The following is a 13,940-nucleotide window of genomic DNA, read 5'->3' as shown; positions in this document are numbered from 1 at the left end:
TGAGGGAGAGGGGTCCCCGTGCCCGGGGATAGAGCACCCCCATACCCTCTTTCGGGCTATCATGGGACTACTTCCCCCAAACCTTCTCAGCTGGGCTCTGCCCTATCCATGGGGTACCTCGGAACTGGGGGTCCCAGGTACACCCCTTTAAGTGCCGGCACTTGGTTGAGGCATCCCATAGTGTGTTCTTACCTATCCCCTTGCGTCCTGTCTCCCCACTCCTCTCTCCATCCTAGAGCGACCATTCGCCAGCCGCACCCCCCCCACCCCCGCCCCATCCCAACGCTCCAGGAGGCGTGGCCACACGCGAAGGCCGCCTATAAAGGTGGCAGTGCCTTCACGCTCACCCTGAAGGTGACAGTTCCTTGGAGCCTTCCCTGATCTTCTTCGGGGGGTCCCTGAGTCCAGGGACCACTCTTCCCAGCTCAGCTCTGCACCCCGCCCCCCCGCAGACGCAGGTGAGTGCTGGGGGCTTCTGGGTTGTCCCTTCCTTCCCCCCAAAGGAAAATTTTGATTCATCAAGGTCTTTCTGGTGTAGCACCTCAAAAAAAGGAGGCTAAGAGTGTCCTTAGTGAGGAGGCAGTCTAACTTCCTCACTAAGTGGGGAAACTGAAGCCTGAGGAAGGGCAGGACTTGCCCGAGGTCCCACGACTAGTATCAGAACTCTAGATGCAGATGCTCCCCTCTCAGGGCTCCAAGACCCAGGCTCCAGCTCCATCTCCCACTGACTCCATGAATGCCTTGGGGCTTCCCCATGAGGGTCACCTGGGAGGCTGGCATAAGGACACAGGTGAGCCAGTGCAGCCCTCCTTCAGGCTGTGTGAGGGGGGCTTCTCCTGGGTGGTCAGGGTAGATGGAGGGGGCAGGTTGGGTTCTTACTAGCTGTACCCTGACTTATCTAAAAGCTACCCCTGGCTGGAGACACCCTCCCAAGGCATAGCTTGTCAGTGCTGAGGTGTGCTGGCCCGACATGGGAGGCTGGTCTGAGTGGAAGTCCTGGGCACTGCCGAGAGGCCTACCCTGTTCCATTGACTGACTGTCTTCTCTGTCCTCTGCTGGGGGCAGTCAATGTGAGAGACTGCCCACTGCAGAGAGCTTGACCCTGAAAACTCAGCAGTCACACCTCTCTTGGCCTCCTACCATCTTTTTTGTTTTCAAAATTAACAGCCACAATAGTTTATTTACCATTGAACTCTTTATAAGATATTTACAAGACAACCAATTTTACACATCAGAAATGGTATAAAAGTATGAATTACAACAGAGACAACAATATGAAATGGGCATAAAACAAAGCTGAAGTGGACAGAGAAGCAATTTCTCTTTTTAATTTATTAACACTAGCTTAAACCTTGTTAAGGAAAGAAACAAAGAACTGTGTTTTAGGAGAATTGCTGGGCCTTCAGTTGAAGATTGAATTTCACAGTGTTGTATCCCACGTAGGGAAAAAATAAGACTAATTTTCCCCCCACACTTTAACACACTGTAATTTTGCTCTTGGAACTTTGCTAATCTACTCTCTAACCTTCTCAACAAAACTTCAACATATCCAAATCAAAGGAGAATTGATCAGACGATTGGCCTCCTACCATCTTATGAAGGCTAGAGGTCTTTGGGGCACCCACTGTGCAGAAGGGAAAACCATGGCACACCAAGGCCTAGCAGTATCCCCAGTTCACTCAAGGAACTGGGACTAATGTGTGCTTTGGGATTCAGCTCCTCCAGGAAGCCTCCCTAGACAGATGGCTATAGTAGTTGAGGTAGGAACCATATAACCTCCCCATCTTGGCTGGCTCTTCTGTGGGGAAACCTCACTAGTCAGACTGTGAGTTTCCCCAGGTCAGATCTGGGTTTTCTCTTCTCTGAGATCAGCTGGGCACCCTGAATCAGAGATCATGTCGCACTCCCTCTCTCAGGTGATGTGACTGGAGGTGAGAAGGGTAAAATGAACCGACTAATCCAAGGCCACATCATAGAGCCTGGAACACTGGGTGTCCTGACCACCGGTCCAGGGCACCAGTAAGATGTCCCAGTCCGAGCCCCATGCCTCGAAGAGAGTAGTCCATGAATTTGCACACCCTTTCTAGACCGAACCTAGAGAGAAAGTATTGTCTCAGCCTCTGTTAAACTCAGCTCCATTCCTAGTTTCCCAGATTCCAGTCTGGAGTTTTCTTGCAGCCTTTGCCTGGTGGGAGCCTTCCATTTATTCACAGCTCTCTTGTGACTGGCAAATGGGGGAGGCCCAGACTATTCATTCATTGAGAATTGAGCCCAGTGAAAACCCTGGCCTGGAATTCTGTGACCGGGAGCCTCAATCTAGCTGGCCTCCAGCTGCTTTTAAACCGTGGGTCAGTTGAACTCAGAGAGCTGGGGATGAGGGCAGAGTGGCTTAGACAGTAAGTAAGGGGGCAGTCCCCTGTCCCTGCCCCACCCTGTCCCAGAGTCTGGCAGGATTCCCTAGACCCTGGGTTTGAGCAATAGAGAACTGAGCGTTCTGGGAAAATCCCTTTTCATCCACTGATCTGACCACTCTTCCAAGGGAAGTGCCTATGACAGGAGCTGGAAACTTCCCGGGGAACTTTCCCTAAGAGGTCTGAGTCCTGGCTCTGTCTGAGTGCTGGGTGGCTTTAGCCAAGTCAGTGCCTCCTCTGGAGGTGAGTTTCCCCAAATGTGAAATAAGGCTGAAGGAGTGGATGATCCGTTGCTCTCTGACAGTGTTTTCCCTAGTTGGGTGGGTAGTACTCGCGGGGAATTGGGTGATACACATCGATTATGTGTTTATTTTAATATATGTTAGGGGAAAAAAAATCCTGTACTTTCACACAGATATTATGGTTTGGAATGCTGCTAACTGTGTGGATTTAAAGTTGATTTTAGAAAAATACGAAGTAAGTAATAGTATAGGTGCTCTATGGAAATCACAGGCTGATGTTTAGATTGGTGCAGCGGTTAAGAGGAAGTGCTCTGGAATTAGGCAAATTTGGATTGGGATTTGAATCCTATACGTCCTGGCTGTGTGACCTTGGGCAAGTCACATACCTTCTCTGAGCCTCACTGCAGTCTACCACATAGGCTGTGGCCAGGACTGAATGAAGAATAACTAAAATTCTTGGCTCATAGTAGCAGCTCAACAAACAGCTTCTCCTACCTCCTCTTCCCCTTCATGTCCAGTGAACAGTTCTGGATGAGGTTTTCCATTTCTTTGACCAGTGTGCTGACACTTTAGGACACTGGCTCCTCCCAGCTCCCCATCTGATGTCTTGATCTTTCCCTCCTATCCCACCTCTCAGCGGCCACCTTGGAATCTCTACACCGATCATGTTCTCTGTGTTTGGACTCTCCATCCCCATCTCGGCCACAGAGCTTCTCCTGGCCTCTGCCACCTTCTGCCTGGTATTCTGGGTGGTCAGGGCCTGGCAGCCTCGGGTCCCTAAAGGCCTGAAGAGTCCACCAGGGCCCTGGAGCTGGCCCCTGATCGGGCACGTGCTGACCTTGGGGAAGAGCCCACACTTGGCCCTGTCGCGGCTGAGCCAGCGCTATGGAGACGTGCTGCAGATCCGCATTGGCTGCACACCCGTGCTGGTGCTCAGCGGCCTGGACACCATCCGGCAGGCCCTGGTGCGGCAGGGTGATGATTTCAAGGGCCGGCCTGACCTCTACAGCTTCACCTTAGTCGGTGATGGCCAGAGTATGACCTTCAACCCAGACTCTGGACCAGTGTGGGCTGCCCGGCGACGCCTGGCCCAGAATGCTCTCAACTCCTTCTCCGTTGCCTCAGACCCGGCTTCCTCATCCTCCTGTTACCTGGAAGAGCATGTGAGCAAGGAGGCCAAGCACCTCATCAGCAAGTTCCAGGAGCTGATGGCAGAGTCTGGGCGCTTTGACCCCTACAGGTATGTAGTGGTGTCAGTGGCCAATGTCATCTGTGCCATGTGCTTTGGCCGACGCTATGACCATGAGAGCCAAGAGCTGCTTAGCATACTCACTCTGAGTAATGAGTTCGGGGAGGTGGCTGCCTCTGGGAACCTAGCCGACTTCATCCCTATCCTCCGTTACCTGCCCAACACTGCCCTGGATGTCTTCAAGGACTTGAATCAGAGGTTCTACATTTTCATGCAGAAGATGCTCAAGGAACACTATAAAACGTTTGAGAAGGTACAGGCTGGGGAGGGGCAGATGAGTGGTAGGGAGTGGGTAGGGTCAGGGGTCAGGAGGTCAGAGATAACTGGAGCAGCGTAGGGTTTGGCAGGCTCTCGCAGGCCTTCACCCTGGGATTTTGAAGCCAGTAGTGGAGGGAACTCCATCCTTGGCAGGGAGATAGAACTTTTTCTTGACCAGCCCTTCTATCTTTCCATCAGACAGCAATATTTACTGAATAGCCTGTCCATGCAGGACCCTAGGCCAGTTATTGTGGGGACCAGAAAGAGTTAAAGAGTTGGTCTTCCGGCCTCATGGGAGAGAAAAGGGTAAAAAACATGTCCAGATGATGATGGTACTGGACTCTGTGTCAGGTGTCCCTCAAGTTGGGGCTGCTAGTATCCTGAGTCAGGAGACAGCTTTGGAGAGGCAAGAGAAGCTGCAATGGTGGCCTCGGGCATGGAGCAGTCACCTGCTGAAGGAAGATGCTATAGGGATGGGAAGGGACCAGGCCTGGATGAGAGGCAAGTCTGGCTTTGGGATCTTGCTCACCCGTGGGCCTTCCCTACCCAGGGCCACATTCGGGACATCACAGACAGCCTGATTGAGCACTGTCAGCACAAGAGACTGGACGAGAATTCCAATATCCAGGTGTCAGATGAGAAGATCGTTAATGTCGTTATGGACCTCTTTGGAGCTGGTATGAGCTACCCCGTTGTGCCCTTCCTCTTCCCAGCTGTCCTGACCCACCAACCATCTAACTTTGCCCTCTATTCTCCCCTGGCCAGGGTTTGACACAGTCACAACTGCCATCTCCTGGAGCCTCATGTACCTGGTGACAAGCCCCAGGGTGCAGAAAAAGATTCAGGAGGAGCTGGGTAGGTGGTGGCTTCCTTCAGTGTGCTCAAGGCAGGAGGTCCGGCCAAGGTCTGAGTGGCTGCTTCATCTGTCTGGTCCCTTCTGTTCTGCAGACACAGTGATTGGCAGCGCACGGCAGCCCCGGCTCTCTGACAGACCCCAGCTGCCCTATTTGGAGGCGTTCATTCTGGAGACCTTCCGACATTCCTCTTTCATGCCCTTCACCATCCCCCACAGGTGAGGCTCCACGGGTCCGCTGCTGTCTGTTGCTGGGCCTTACTCCAGTTCATGTACCTGATCAGGGTAGCGGGAGGGACATGGTATGGGAGGCAGGGGGATCTCCTTGTGGCCCTGAGCCTAACTGAGCTTCCCCCCTCCCCAGTACCACAAGAGACACAAGTCTGAATGGCTTTTACATCCCCAAGGGGCGCTGTGTCTTTGTAAACCAGTGGCAGAGCAACCATGACCAGTAAGTTGAGAGGGGGCAGGGGAAGCTTCACTCTCTCCTAAGCTTCAGACTCTCCTGTCCCTGAGCTACTTGCCTAAACCCTATTCTTTTGAGCTGGGGCTCAACCCACCTGATGGTTCTGAGCCCCCAAGCTGCTACTTCAGCTGCCTCTCTTCAATTACAGGAAGCTGTGGGATAATCCATCTGCTTTCTGGCCAGAACGGTTTCTCACCGCTGGTGGCACCATTAACAAAGCTCTCAGTGAGAAGGTGATTCTTTTCGGTTTGGGCAAGCGGAAGTGCATCGGTGAGACCATCGCCCGCGGGGAGGTCTTTCTCTTCCTGGCCATCCTCCTGCAGCAGGTGGAATTCCGTGTGACCCCGGGTGTGAAGGTGGACATGACCCCCATTTACGGGCTGACCATGAAGTATGCCCCCTGTGAGCACTTCCAGGTGCACATGCGCTCTTAGGGGACGGAGAGCCCTGCAGCCTAGACTCTCTACTGGCCTGTCTGGGCAGCCAGGCCAGGGGGCTGACCCAGGGAGTCTAAACTTTGGCCTAAACGCACAGATATTGTCTGGCTGACTTTTTGCTGTCTGAGCTGTGGGCAAACCTGAGAGATTATACCTGCCCCCTACCCTGGACTTGTCCTTCTGTGCACTGACCACAGACAGTGGACACAACAGGGGTCACACAGGAGCTGATGGAGCCCTTCCGAAGTTGTGCTTAAGCTAGGAGGCCTGGAAGGGATAGGGGGTCCTCAGGCCTCTGGAAACCTCTAAAGAGCTCTCTGGAAGCCCCTGGGCTCACCAGCTGGCTGGCTCTCTGTTCAGGCTGACTGGCTTGAGAAACATTTAGAGCAGGCAACACCAGGGCCTGTCCAATCTCTTTGACAATTGGGAGCCGTCAAGAGTGAAGGGGAGGGATTTCCCTGGTGGCGCAGTTGTTAAGAATCCGCCTGCCAATGCAGGGGACACGGGTTCGATCCCTGGTCCAGGAAGATCCCACATGCCACAGAGCAACTAACCCCGTGCACCACAGCTACTGAGCCTGCACTCTAGAGCCCATGAGCCACAACTACTGAGCCCGCGTCCTGCAACTACTGAAGCCCCCATGCCTAGAGCCTGTGCTCCGCAACAAGAGAAGCCGCAGCAGTGAGAAGCCCGCGCACCGCAACGAAGTGTAGCCCCCACTCACCATAACTAAAGAAAGCCTGCGCGTAGCAACGAAGACCCAAAGTAGCCAAAAATAAATAAATAAATTTATTAGGGGGAAAAAAAAAAGAGTGAAAGGGAGAGGCAGTCCAGGATACCGACACAGTGGTGGTCTCCCCGCTTATACAAGGCTGAGCAATCTGACCACTAGGGTCTGGGACACTGTGCCTGGGAGATCGCCTTCCTCTCTGCAGGCATCAACAGGTCTGCCTCCTGGCCTTGCAAGTTCCCTGTTCCTGTCCAGGATGGGCTGGGGACTTGTGTTTAAGGGGAGCAGAGAGCAGAGGGAGTGCCCAAATTCAGGCACCAGGACCAGGGCAGGAGGGAAGGGGTAGTAATTCAGTCACCTTCTACTGGGTCTCCTTTCCCTATGCCCTGTGTTAAAACGTCTTTTAAAAATGTTTGTATGCAAGGGCCTTTTTATTTTAGCCTGTATTGTACTTGTATGTTTGCATTTACCATATATGAGAGCTTAAGAACAGTTTATTGAGTGCTATGGAAAAAATTCTAACCCAAGTATCCAGAAATGTGTGGGAAGCATCTACCTGAGCTAAATAAAGATATTATCCAAAAGTCGTATAGGTGGAGAGTTTTAAAATCTTGAGTGAAGCCATCACTCATCTATGTGCCCACTCTGAGCCCAATCTCATGTTGGGTTTTACTGTGGGAGGACGAAGGGGAGGAGGCGGCGGTGGAGAGGTGAAGCTGCTGCTCTCAGGCAGCTCACGGTCTGGCTGGGGCACAAGACTCTATCACTTCACTGGGTTCTTCCTTCTCTAACTGATCACACATTGATGAAGAACATTCTCTGGACCAGGCACGGGGGGAGATAAAGTGAATAAGACACGGTTCCTTCAAGAGCTTCCCAAGCTAGTCAGGGAAACTAACTCATTAAAACATCACCCAATTCATTGTGATCAGGTCTCTACCAGACAGATACATACAGGAGGGTGAAGCCCAGAGCCAGAGGGGGCTGGGTGGGAGCGGGGGGAGTGGGTGCTGGGAAAGGTTACTAGGTCTTGGGGATATCTGCGTGGGGCCCTCCTTGGAGGATGGGAGGCAGACTCATTTGGGTCTCACAGCATTAGATGCTCAGGTCCAACGGGTGGACTCTGGTCATGGTGTGGGGGAGGGGAAAGGTTCTCAGCTCAGAAGTCATGGTCTGCTCCTCACTAGCCATGCCCGGTTCAGGTCCTGCACCCCTATTAGAACGCAGAACTGGTCACAGATGGAGAACAAAGTGTTTGATTATCAGGCCCCATAGGCCGACTGTTGCCCAGATTTCCACATTGAGATCATCCCTCTCCACCTGGGATGGCAGAGTAGTGGTGCCAAGTCGGGGCAGAGGCTGGACCCACATAGTCAGGAGCTAGTCTGGCTAAGGGACTGAGGAGAGATGCACTGTGACCACAGCCCACCTTTCCTCCTGAAGCATTGTGCAGTGGCCAGGAATTGCCATTCATGCACTGTGCTTTCTGGCAGGAGTGGATAGCTCCCACTCACCAAGAGTTTCAGGCCTCTGCAAGGAGGGAGCCGAAGTCAGCTGGAGCAACCCTGTTTATATAGGAAGATGAGGAATTCGGCATCCAATCATTCCTGTACTGACTTAAAAAATAACTTGTATTATATGCTCTAACGTAGATGAGCTTTGAAAACATCATGCTAAGTGAAAGAAGCCAGACACAAAACGCTACATGTTGTATGCTTCCATTTATATGAAATGTCTAGGGCATGCAAATCCGGACAGACAGAAAGCAGGTTAGTGGATTGCAGAGGATATGGGCAGGGAGAATGGAAGGTGCAGGGCTTCTTTTAGGGGTGGTGAAAATATTCTGGAATAAGATCTGGTGATGGTTATATAAATTTGTGAATATACTAAAACCTGCTGAATTATGCAGTTTAAAATAGTTAAAACAGTAAAAAAAAAAGTATGTCAATCTTTATTCTAAAAAAAAGAGAGGAATGGGGACAGCATATGCAAAACAATTTATGGAACTGTTCTCACTAATCATATTGGTAATGGTAATATTAGTATTTTTATTTTGAGACTATAGAGTAATGTGGGTTAAAACAAAGAGCAACTAATAATGAGAGTATTCTAATTCATCATCCCTTCTATCCTTGAGAACCAGGATCTTTTGCGTGGAAAAAAGGAGGTACACATGTAACATATCAAAGTTTGAGTTAAAAAATATGTTGTGTGTATATATATATATATATATATGATATGTATTGTATATTATTATATTATATATAATATATATTATGTATATATTTTTCTAAATGTTAGAAACAATGACCAACTCATAGCAATGAGCATCCCTAATGCCTAGATTACCATCTAGGGCTTCTTGGAGAAATGCTGGTTACAGAACTGGGGCAGAAAATATAAAAGATGAGCCTGGAACAGTTGCTCATACAAGATATCAAAGAAGCCACAAACACCACCAGGAGTGGATCAAGCCATTCAGGAGCCCAACTATAGAGGCTCCAAGAGGCCAAAGATAGGACAACTTGACTGTCAATAATAATAATTGCCATTAATTAAAACCTATCAAATACCTTTGAATCCATGAGTTTATATATATATAAAATATATATATACACACACATATATTTAAATTAGTTGTTCATCTTCAGAAAAACCAATTTACTACCTTAAAAAATGAAAAACAAAGGCAAAGAAGCAAGCATTCATTCTACCTTCCCTATGTGAACTATGCTTACAGATAACCAAATAGAACATAAGAAGAAGCATCTCTTAATGAAAGTATTCCAATTAATAAATGAAAAAGAAATAATAGAATTGGAATGCCACTATTTTGTATCCACCACTAAATGAATGGATCTGGGCATTGCATCCAACAAACACCAGCATCATAAAAAGGGAGAAAACCAGATATGTGCCTCATGATAAAAGAAGCCAACACTGCCCACGGTATTGCCAAAGGGACTGAACCAGAGTCTGGCCAAGCCTCTGGATCCAGCTGTCAATTTGCAGTAATACAGTGGATGAAGAAACATGCTGAATGGAAGAGGGAACCTCCATACTGTTCTCCATAGTGGCTGTATCAATTTACATTCCCACCAACAGTGCAAGAGTGTTCCCTTTTCTGTACACCCTCTCCAGCATTTATTGTTTCTAGAGTTTTTGATGATGGCCATTCTGACTGGTGTGAGATGATATCTCATTGTAGTTTTGATTTGCTTTTCTCTAATGATTAATGATGTTGAGCATTCTTTCATGTGTTTATTGGCAATCTGTATATCTTCTTTGGAGAAATTTCTATTTAGATCTTCTGCCCATTTTTGGATTGGGTTGGTTGTTTTTTGTTATTGAGCTGCATGAGCTGCTTGTAAATTTTGGAGATTAATCCTTTGTCAGTTGCTTCATTTGCAAATATTTTCTCCCATTCTGAGGGTTGTCTTTTGGTCTTGTTTATGGTTTCCTTTGCTGTGCAAAAGCTTTTAAGTTTCATTAGGTCCCATTTGTTTATTTTTGTTTTTATTTTGATTTCTCTAGGAGGTGGGTCAAAAAGGATCTTGCTGTGATTTATGTCATAGAGTGTTCTGCCTATGTTTTCCTCTAAGAGTTTGATAGTGTCTGGCCTTACATTTAGGTCTTTAATCCATTTTGAGTTTATTTTTGTGTATGGTGTTAGGGAGTGTTCTAATTTCATACTTTTACACGTACCTGTCCAGTTTTCCCAGCACCACTTATTGAAGAGGCTGTCTTTTTTCCACTGTATATTCTTGCCTCCTTTATCAAAGATAAGGTGACCATATGTGCGTGGGTTTATCTCTGGGCTTTCTATCTTGTTCCACTGATCTATATTTCTGTTTTTGTGCCAGTACCATACTGTCTTGATTACTGTAGCTTTGTAGTATAGTCTGAAGTCAGGGAGCCTAAAGTTCTATTTCTTAACCTGGGTGTGGTTCAAGAAAACTTGTTTTATAAAAATGAAGGGAATAACAGAAATAACTTGTATCACTCATTGCTTTATAGAAATATAATTTATATATGTTGTCAATGCCCTTCAGTCAGAGACCACTAAGAACACACCTGTAGTTAAACAAGCTAGGTTTCTTATTCATCACAGTAAGGTAAAACACACACCATGGGGAACTGTAGGGGTCTCAATAAGAGGATGTCAGAAAGAACTTAAATGATTTGGGCTTTGGCTGAGTGATACAGGGGAGGGTTAGCTCTAGGTTGGACATTGTCAGAAAGTGGGGACAATTCTATGATAAGGTATTTGGTGGGTAGCATTGTGACCTTGCTTTTATTTGTGCTCAGACAAAGTTATAAACTAGCCTTGTTTTTTTCTGTTTAAAAACCATTGAGGGCTTCCCTGGTGACACAGTGGTTAAGAATCCACCTGCCAATGCAGGGGACACGGGTTCGAGCCCTGGTCTGGGAAGATCCCACATGCCACGGAGCAACTAAGCCCGTGCACCACAACTACTGAGCCTGCATGCTGCAACTAATGAAGCCCACGCATCTAGAGCTCGTGCTCTGCAACAAGAGAAGCCACCACAATGAGAAGCCTGAGCACCGCAACAAAGAGTAGCCCCTGCTTGCTGCAACTAGAGAAAGCCCGCGTGCAGCAACGAAAACCCAACAGCAGCCAAAATAAATAAATAGATAAATAAATAAATAAATAAATTTTAAAAAACATCGATAAGGGACCTCCCTGGTGGCACAGTGGGTAAGACTCTGCGCTCCCAATGCAGGGGCCCTGGGTTTGATCCCTGGTCAGGGAATTAGATCCTACATACATGCCGCAACTAAGGAGTCCGCCTGCCACAACTAAGACCTGGTGCAACCAAATAAATAAATATTAAAAATAAATTTAAAAAATGTTGGTAAAATATACATAATATAAAATTTACCATCTTAACCATTTTAAGTGTACAGTTCACTGGTATTAAATTCATTCACAGTGTTAGGCAATCATCACCACCATCCATATCCATAGCGCTGGAACACTTAAACCCTGTACTCATTAAGCAATAACTCCCTATTTTCTCCTTCCTGCAGCCATTCTACTTCTGTCTCTATGAAGAGTTTCATTTTTATCATCTTCTCAGAATAACCTGTGTGGAGCTGGTGTTCTGTGAGAAAAGAACCAGAGGAGGGGAGAACAAAATGGCCTATGAGCGTCAGAACAGCCTGTAATAATACTGTGGTCCAGCTGTGAGCACCAGATCAGTTCCAGCTGTCAGGAGCTGCTCTTTCTCCATCCTCCTTTTAGGTCAAGAACAGGCAAAGTTAGGGCTTCCCTGGTGGCGCAGTGGTTAAGAATCCATCTGCCAATGCAGGGGACACGGGTTTGAGCCCTGGTCCAGGAAGATGGCACATGCCGCAGAGCAACTAAGCATGTGCACCGTAACTACTGAGCCTGCACTCTAGAGCCCAAGAGGCACAACTATTGAGCCCACGTGCCACAACTACTGAAGCCTGTGAGCCTAGAACCTGTGCTCCGCAACAAGAGAAGCCACAACAATGAAAAGCCCATGCACCACAACAAAGAGTAGCCCCCGCTCACCGCAACCAGAGAAAAGCTCACATGCAGCAAAGAAGACAATGCAGACAAAAAAATAAAATAAAAAATAATAATAATAAAAAGAACAAAGTTAAGTCTCAGGACATTCATACATTATATCCAGATTTTCATCATTGCTAAGGTTTTGCTGATTAAGATCAATTTGCTGATTAAGAAGGCCATCCACTGAATGTAGTCTATAATTGAACCAGGATTAATCTTTTATGTTTCTGTTGTAGGATGAGTTATTGGACCATCTGTTGTGACAATGGCTGCCCTACTAGTAGGGCCCCAATGGTACTTAGATTCTGGATAGTCTGTATTGGTACGTATTGTAACATAGGTAATTATCAGGATCAAAGTGACTATTAGTCTTTTGATAGGTCTGGAAGCCAAGGACCTAGATTATTCAATACATGCAATCAAAACATGTCCCAGAATCCAACTGGGCCTATTTTATAGAGTCAGGTTGCTTTTTCTGTTTGCCCTGTCGTATTTACATAGCTGTAGCAATGTTGACTTGGTGGACTAGAGGAAATCACGGGCTATATGATTGTTCATGACAACTCTTGTTAATGGATTTAGAGTACTTTGTGGGCTTTCAGAGCAGTGGGGTCCTATATGACTTCTGGTAGGTCAGAGACAAGCTTTAAACGTTTTTTAGCTGTACTGTTCCCACTGTAGGAATTGTAGTTGGCAGAGTATGCATGAAGAGGAATTCAGTTATTCCCCTTGGAAGTTCTCCTGAATAATCTGTGCTTGCCTCATTTTGGAGGCTTCTGAGTGTCTTTTTAAGGAAGCATGATATACTTAAGTGTCCATAAAAAGAAACACTCATATATTGCTGTGGACATGTACAATGATGTGGCTGCTTTGGAAAACAGTTCTTCAAAAGGTTAAACATAGTTATGACCCAGAAATTCCATTCTTCGTTATGCCCAACATTCTCAAAAATTTTCACATGAATGTTGTGAAAATATGGCACAAAATATCACACAAAAACTTGCACATGAATGTTCGTAACAGTGTTATACATAGTAGCCAAAAAAGTGGAAACAATCCACATGTTAATCATTTATGAAAGGATAACAAAATGTGATATATCCATATTATTCAGCCATAAAAAGGAATGAAGCAGTAATGCGTGCTGTAACATGAATGTGCCTTGAAAACATTAGGCGAAGTGAAAGAAGCCAGACCACACATTATATGCAGGTCACATATTAAATGATACAATTTATATGAAATATCCAGAGTAGGCAAATCCATGGAGACAGAAAGCAGATTAGTGGTTGCCTGGGGTTAAGGAGAGGGAGGAATGGGGAGTGACTGCCAATGGGTACAGGGTTTCTTTTTGGGTGAGGAAAACACTCTGGAATTAGCAGTGATGGCTGCACAACTTTGTGAATATAGTAAAAGCCACTGAATTGCCCACTTTAAAGGGTCAATATTATGGTATACATATTGCATATATCTCAATTTAGCAAAGCACATCAGGGACCAGGAGGCCAGAGTAAACCAGTCTTATAGACTGTTGAAGCTGTTGCTATTCGGTGTAAGAGCCAATCAGGATCTTTCCCCCTTCTGTTAGAGCCAATCAGAATTCTCTCTGCATATTCAGTGTAATAGATAGAAGCCCGGCTGAAGAATTATTTGGGAAAGACTGTATTTCCAAATGAATGCGTGTGTCTATTGCTCGGCAGGTTTAATAAACTCAGCTTTCTCTTTTAGCTGGTC

The 13,940-nt window shown here is 47.0% G+C and overlaps 1 protein-coding gene across 4 annotated transcripts; it reads left to right on the top strand.

Moving 5' to 3' along the window:
• The first annotated feature begins 354 nt into the window (after window positions 1-354).
• On the top strand, window positions 355-7,225 carry LOC309818828 (cytochrome P450 1A1). 4 transcript variants are annotated; one of them, XM_082648784.1, is made up of 8 exons: window positions 355-458; window positions 3,291-4,155; window positions 4,711-4,837; window positions 4,926-5,015; window positions 5,109-5,232; window positions 5,378-5,464; window positions 5,628-5,749; window positions 6,414-7,225. In XM_082648784.1, the coding sequence occupies exons 2-8, from the start codon at window positions 3,319-3,321 to the stop codon at window positions 6,467-6,469; spliced, it is 1,443 nt and encodes a 480-aa protein (XP_082504910.1). In that variant the 5' UTR covers window positions 355-458; window positions 3,291-3,318; the 3' UTR covers window positions 6,470-7,225. The 4 variants fall into 4 exon arrangements, with proteins under 4 accessions (XP_082504910.1, XP_082504909.1, XP_082504911.1 ...); XM_082648783.1 differs by having other exon boundaries at window positions 5,628-5,805; XM_082648785.1 differs by lacking the exon at window positions 5,628-5,749.
• The last annotated feature ends 6,715 nt before the right edge of the window (window positions 7,226-13,940 follow it).

The sequence above is a fragment of the Grampus griseus genome (assembly GCF_964374135.1).
Source record: "Grampus griseus genome assembly, chromosome: 2".
NCBI lineage: Eukaryota > Metazoa > Chordata > Mammalia > Artiodactyla > Delphinidae > Grampus > Grampus griseus.
Note: the sequence above shows the minus strand (reverse complement) of the source record. Positions and strands in the feature narration are given on the sequence as shown.

What these genes read in the sequence shown, in the direction of transcription:
- LOC309818828 (XM_082648782.1), top strand. Translation starts at nt 3,319, where the DNA reads ATGTTCTCTGTGTTTGGACTCTCCATCCCCATCTCGGCCACAGAGCTT. An exon ending in ACTATAAAACGTTTGAGAAG is followed by an intron (nt 4,156 to 4,710) that starts GTACAGGCTGGG and finishes TTCCCTACCCAG; the next exon opens with GGCCACATTCGGGACATCAC. An exon ending in CCCTTCACCATCCCCCACAG is followed by an intron (nt 5,233 to 5,377) that starts GTGAGGCTCCAC and finishes CCCCCTCCCCAG; the next exon opens with TACCACAAGAGACACAAGTC.